Source organism: Muscardinus avellanarius (genome assembly GCF_963383645.1).
Source record: "Muscardinus avellanarius genome assembly, chromosome: 1".
In the NCBI taxonomy this organism is placed as follows: domain Eukaryota; kingdom Metazoa; phylum Chordata; class Mammalia; order Rodentia; family Gliridae; genus Muscardinus; species Muscardinus avellanarius.
In genome coordinates, this window is record NC_137786.1 from 225,546,532 (window position 1) to 225,553,495 (window position 6,964).

General features: G+C 46.9%; 1 protein-coding gene across 1 annotated transcript; it reads left to right on the top strand.

Moving 5' to 3' along the window:
• Positions 1-1,041: 1,041 nt before the first annotated feature.
• On the top strand, positions 1,042-6,420 carry LOC308260315 (glycine N-acyltransferase-like protein 1; the record flags this gene model as incomplete). Its single annotated transcript, XM_080691621.1, has 4 exons — positions 1,042-1,364; positions 1,745-1,798; positions 2,733-3,124; positions 6,326-6,420. The coding sequence occupies 4 exons, from the start codon at positions 1,042-1,044 to the stop codon at positions 6,418-6,420; spliced, it is 864 nt and encodes a 287-aa protein (XP_080547747.1).
• Positions 6,421-6,964: the final 544 nt, after the last annotated feature.

Genomic DNA, 6,964 nt, shown 5'->3' on the forward strand with positions numbered 1-6,964 from the left:
ATTTAACTATTTTCAGCTTTCATTTTTATTAATTCCTCCATTTGTTTTCTTCTGGCTTGTTTTGTATTTTTTCATACCCATTTATCTATTTTTCAGTGATTCTTTTTAAGTATCTACTATTTTGAACTCATCAAAGTTTTTGGTTTTGTCCACAGTCAGGAAATGGAATTTATACATGTACCCTCAAAGTTTTAAGTTTCCTTTAAAATCATTTACACGATTTTATGTCTCCTTCATTCTTTAACAATGTGATTTCCAACATAATACCTCTAAAACTCTCACACTTATGACTGATATTTCCCTTTAGGAGCAGATGCTCATATTTCCATGGAGTTTGTAGATTCCAAGACTGAGATGACAAGTCTCTTTCTTCCAAGTCTTTGAGAATAATATCACATCAGATTTCTCAGAGTGCTACCAAAATCTCTAAGATTGCTAATATCTTATTTAATTTTTTTGTGTGTGTGTGTGGTACTGGGGTTTCTGGAAGCCCTTCTACCTCCCGGCTACACTCCCAGACCTATTTTATATTTCTTTTATTTGGAAACAGGGTCTCTTAAGCCAGCGAGGCTGGCTCCGAACCAGCGCGATCCTCCTGTCTCAGCCTCCCAAGCGCGGGGACTACAAGCGTGCGCCACCACGCCCGGCTATCTTATTTAATTTTATAGGCTTCTGGCTCTGAATCAATATTGCTATTGCAACAGGTCAATACTGTGTAGCTTTGGGGAACTGCAATGTTTGTATCTATTAAATAATATTTTGAAAAAATATATTTTAAGATACTTTTATTGGAACATTGTAATTATACATCCTAATGAGGTTCACAATGATAGAAGTATACATAGGCGTGGGACTTGTGTTTCCCTCCAGGGCCCACCCTATACCCTCCCTTTCCCCTTACATGCTGTTAAGATGGGAATTAATAACTTCATATACATACATAGCATTATGGGAACTAAAGTGTCTTGCTCAAGCTCTGTGTTGATGCTAAGGGCCAAGATTTCAGTAAGTGAGAGGTAAGACAAGCGTTCCAGGCGCAATATGGCCTTTCACCATCTCACACAGGAGATGACGGGTGACCTGCATCCATACACGGATGTGTACCGGATATTCTCTAAAGAGCCTCAGAAATTACAGGAAGTCCTGAAAGATGGTGAGCTCATAAACCTGAAGCAGATACTCCAGATCCAAGGTACTAAGTCAGAGGCAATGACCAGTTGGAAGCTCACTGCATTATTTACTTGGGAGTGGATTCGAAATGCAAAGCCTGGGGAACCCAGGTTTGCAGGATTAGCAGAGCAGCGAATGCTCCAGCTGACTCTGGTGCGGCTCCAGTTGAGAAGCCCTGAGAACTGCATCCAGTTGTGAGTCAGGTGGGCGCCACAAAGGCAGAGAACCAAAGGACATCACCATTGCTTTTTGTGTGTGTATGTGTGTGGTACTGCGGATGGAACCTAGGGGTCTTCTACCTCTGGGCTATACTCCCAGACTTATATTTTGTTTGGAAACAGGGTCTCACTAAGTTGCTGAGAGCCTCACTAAGTAGCCGAGGCTGGCTTCGAACCTGTGCGATCCTCCTGTCTCAGCCTCCTAAGCGCTGGAATTACAAGCGTGCACCACCATACCTGGCTTATTTTACCTCTCTTCCCAGGGTGCTAAGAAAGCCTGGGTGGGGCGATCAGAGCTACTGTAGCTTACTCCTCTCTGTCACCGAAGAAATCCTTAAACTCATTGTCTCCACAAGCACCAAGCCTAAAGGCTGCAACGAGGCCGTCCACCCGGATGACAGTACCGTGAGGTACAACACACGTGCTAATGCTGTCTTCAGTTTCTTTAGAACTGTGATTCTTTGTACCCTCTGGCAATTCACGCAAATCAGTTTGGGAGTGAGGATAGGAGGTGCTCTGTCAGTGGGATGAATGAAGGTTGTCAATTATCAAAGTAAGAGCTAAGTGTCATGGCGTACTCCCATAATCTCAGGATTTGGGAGGCTGAGAAAGAAGGATCACAGTTTTGGGGCTGGCCTCGGCAACTTAGACCCTCAGTGACTTGGTAAGACCCTGTTTCAAAGTAAAATAGGGTTGGGGGTAGAGCTCAGAGGTGGAACACCCCTGAGTTTAATCCCCTAGCCCCTACCCAAACACACAATAATCAAAGCAAGAAATTTTGCAATGGTGGATATTTAAGTATTTATATATGTATTTATTTTTGTTGTGCTAGAATTGAACCCAGTAGCATTCTACCTCTAAATTACATCCCCAGCCCTATTTTTTTTTTTAACGTAAAAACAGAGTTTCCTTAAATTGTTAAGAGCTTTGCTGGGTTGCTGAGAGCCTCACTAAAGAAAGTGAAATCACCAAAGAAATCCTGAAACTCATTATCTCCACAAGCACTAAGCCTAAAGGCTGCAACGAGGCAGTCTTGCAGCCTTTATAAAATAGGGCTGGGGGTGTAATTTAGAGGTAGAATGCTACGGGGTTCAATCCTAGCACAACAAAAATAAATACATACATAAATGGTTACATAAATACATACATAAATGGTTGAGGCTGGCTTCAAACCTGGGCTCCTCCTGCCTCCGCCTCCCAGTTACTGGGATTATAGGCATGTGATACCAGGCCCAGCTTGGATATTAAACAAGTGGTTGAGTGTCGGGGAACTCTACACTGTGGTGGTATCCATAAATGAAAGGAGTTGGGAGGAAATTTGGGGGTTTTGTTTTATTTCCACAGTTGGAATCCTAATTTTAAGTTTTCCCAGCTGGCTATGCGTCATTCTGGAATGGTAAATGACCTCTGGGTCATCGGGCAGAATGAAAAGAGCCTGCGTTACACCCAGCGCTGCATACAGACCCTGCCCACGTTCGGTCTGCAGGGCCCAGAAGGGGGCCCAGTCTCGTGGGCCACTGTGGACCTCAGTTGTGAGTTGGGCATGGCCTACACCCTGGAGAGATTCCGAAACCAGGGCAAGCTGGGACAGCTGTTCAGGCATTACATGAAATATCTGCGTCAGAACATTCCATTTTACCTTTCTGTGCTGAAAGAGAATGAAAATCCCACTGTGCTGAAAGAGAATGAAAAATCCCACAGGTCTCTGGAGGGGTCTGGTTTCTCTGTGACCCCCTGTGGGTGGCACCAATAGGTTTGCTCCCCACAGAAATATGGTCCAGCTGTTTAAACCTTGATGCTGCTTCGCCATCTTGGGCAAACTCTGGGCATACTGGAGTCCAAGTCACAGAACAGTTTTCTTCATTCACAGGTGTTGTTTGGACACGTATGATGCAACGGGAACCCTTCTAGCATGAAGACTGGATGTTAAAAGACACAATCATAGCCAGGTGAGCTTGGTGGCTGATGCCTGTAATCTCAGTACTTGGGAAACTGAGACGGGAGGATTGCAGGTTTGAGGCCCAAGCCTCAGCAACTTAGTGAGACCCTGCTTCAAAATAAAAAGTAAGAAAGGACTGGAGGTGTAGTTCTGTAGTTTAAAAAATGCCCTGTGGTCCAATCTCCAATATCACAAAAAAGATACAATCATACTTTTGGGGTGCTTACAATCCGGGGTGGGAGAGGAGGGCGCCGTCTTTCCATGTGAATAATGTGTTCTTGAGAAGGAAGCATGAGATCTGGGAATCAGAATTGTTAATGAAACCCGCCTGATAGACTCTGCGATCTGGAAGATGAATAAAGGGATTTAATAAAAATATCCACAGAGCCGGGCGTGGTGGCGCACGCTTGTAATCCCAGCATTTGGGAGGCTGAGACAGGAGGATTGTGGTTCGAGGACAGCCTCAGCTACTACTTAGTGAGGCACTGTGCAATTCAATGGGACCCTGTTTCAAAATAAAGAATAAAAAAAAGGGCTGGGGGTGTTGCTTAGAGGTAGAATGCCCCTGGGTTCCATCTCCAATACCAAAAAAAAAAAAAAAAAAAAAAAAAATTGGGTCAGTCTGGCAGTTCAAAAACTGGCAAGATATGAAAGGCAAAATCCCCTAAAATGGTTTCCCTGGGCTAATGTCATTAGTGCAATGCAGAAAAGGGACTCGGGGAGCCAAGTGTGATGGACGTGGGGCCACTGTTACGGACACGGCTTTGCGGCCTATTTTCTTCCTAATCGTCGGTGAAGCCGGGTGTGGGCTAAGGAGTCTGGATATGAGTTCAGCCTTTGCTGTTTATATCACTGCTCTCTCCGAGGTAAAACCAGGGATCAGGAGGGCTCCTGGGAGAAGACCCCAGGTAGGTGAGGCCTAGCGAGTCAGACAGAGGTTAGGTGGCCAGTTCCTGATGAACAAAAGAACACGTGCTGGCACCGTTACACACACTTCATAAGCCAGGAGTGGTGGCTCACGCCTGTAATCCAAGTATTAGGGAGGCTGAGACAGGAGAATTGCAGGTTCAAGGCCAGCCTCAACTACTTAGCAAGGCCCGCAGCAACTTGGTGAGACCTGCCGCAAGTTAGAGAGACCCTGCTTCAAAATAAAAAGGGCTGGGAGCGTAGCTCTCGGCGGTAAAGTGCCCCTCAATTCAACCCTCAGTACCCCACCCTCTACATAGGCATTTTATAATAAAAAAAAAAACCGTCTATAACTATCTTAGAATGACCACTGATCACACACACACACACACACACACACACACCCCTCTGCCGGGTAACTGCTCAAACATAATGGCTTCTTTGGGCCCTGCTCTGCTACTCTGCTGCTGCAGCTATTACAGGAACAAAACAAAATAAACAAACAAAAACGATGTAATTTGCATTCTTTCTGAAAGTTCAAAGGTGGATGCAATTTCAAAGGACGATGCCTGGCATCAGTGGGGGCTGCATACACGCTGCCCCTCACCCTGTTCTCTCTCCACCCCTCGCCCCGCGCAGCAGCTTCCAGCTACCTAAGCCAGAGATAGTCAACTACTAGGAAAATGAGAAGTGCGGCGCCGGCTTTGCCCTATTATGATGCTTTTCATAAAGTTCCTAGGACTCAGAGTGATGGAGAGACAAATTTACCCAGAGTCAGGTGAGGGAGTCTTAGCTGAGAGATACGTTAACAAAAAGAGTTGTCAGATGAGCTATAGCAACCTGGGACTAACAGGTGTTATCTTCCGGGCCGACGCGGAATCTCCCACTCCATCCTTCCATTCAGAGCCACAAATGCAGCCTCCTGGTTGGGTGGAAAGCTCTTAAGCACGCCAGGGAAATAAAAGTGGGTTGTCATTGGCCCTCCTGGGTGTCAATCCTTACTGCTTCCTCCCTCCTCTTTGCACCGCCCCTTTCTAGCAAGCCCATCCTCTGGCGCCATCTGCAGGCAATGCGAGGGATTACACCCAACGCCATTTAGAGTCTTTAGGAGTGGTCCTAGGAGAGGAAAACCCGCGCTGATCTCATTCTCCTGGAGCAGTGAGTTAAGAACTAGCTCACGATTCCAGGGAGAGACCCTGAGGGGCAGGCGGAGCGGCTGGCCAGCAACCCTGACATCATCTCTTGAGAAGGCAAATGACCAGACTACATCCCAACCCTGCGGAATCCGGAACTCTACAGATGGAACTCAGGAATGTGAGTTTTTGACAACTTCTCCGGGGGATTTTGATGCATCTAACCCGGGTTTCTTAGCATCTGTTGATGGGTATGCTTGTGAAGCCACGCAGATTACTGGGTCTCGCTCCAGACCTACCGTGCTTATGAACTGAGGTCGACTCCCAGAATCCTCGTTCTTAAAAAGCCTTACTGAACTGCTGAATGCGCAGTGGCTGGGGCGTTCCTGTAGTCCTGGGATTTTGGAGACTGACACAGCATTGCAGTTCCGAGGACAGCTTCAGGAATTTAGCGAAACCCTCAGCAACCTAGTTTGACCCTGCTTCAAAATAAAAAATAAAATATGTCTAGGGGTGTAGGTTGGAGGTAAAAAGGGCCCCGAGTTCAATCCCCGCGGGGGCGGGAAGCCATACAAGTGATGAATCTGAATATTAAAACAAGAGGAACTGCAAAGTGGCAGGCCTCAAAAACCTACTGAGAGAGGAGGAAACTCGCCTAAGGTCACCTAGGAAACAGAAACTCTAAGGTTAAAACCACATCTGATACCCTCAAGTCTCACCACCGCCACCACCACCACCACCACCACCACCACCACCACCACCACCACCACCACCGTGGGCTCAAGCAAATTAACCCTGGGTCCTCAAGCAAATCGCCCTGTTTGCTAATTCATAAAATGAAGTTGAAAGTCACACTACAGATATCAAAAATGAGATCAAAATGAGTCAACCCTCAAGCACTCCCCCACTGGGAATAAGAGTCAAACTAAAATGCGACCTTCCATCTTCTGGTCCCACAGGGCAGAAGCCCACCTGCCGTGCAATAGAGATTTCTCTTCCTAAAAAGAGAGGAAATCCTGGAGTCCAAGTAGAGCGGGCAGTGCCCTCCTCCTGAGCAACAATTGTCTTCCTAAGTCTGGATGAAGAAAGGGTCTACACAGGAATATGTGGCTGCTGGGCTGGGGCTTCGAGACTGGCCCCCAAGTGGTAGGTGGGAACACAGAAAGTCTCCCTACCCCAATTCTCTTGAAATGGAGGCAGCCTGTCCGCAGGAGTGAGCCCACTGTGAATCCACGGAGCAGGTAGCAAAGTCACATCCAGTCTATGTATGCCCGGCTGCAAGCTCTGGGTGGGGATGGCCAGGCCCTAAGCCACCAGAAGTCAACTCTCCTTAGCCCGTCCTGTCACTTTTGCCTTTGTTCCTGGGATGACTGTTCCTTTCTTTCCCTCCATAAGGTGACTCAGCTTTCATACACCAAGTCCAAAGCCAAGTCTCTTTCTCTGTGATTACACTCCCCAGGGGTCCCTCCCTCTGTACTCCAAGATACGGTTGAATGCAATTCTAAATACAGAAGTCAGCCTGCTCTTAGGGTGTAGGAACATCTATCAGGGCCTGACGAAGGAGGCCCTATCCCAAAGTACTGGCCTCAAGCCCTAAC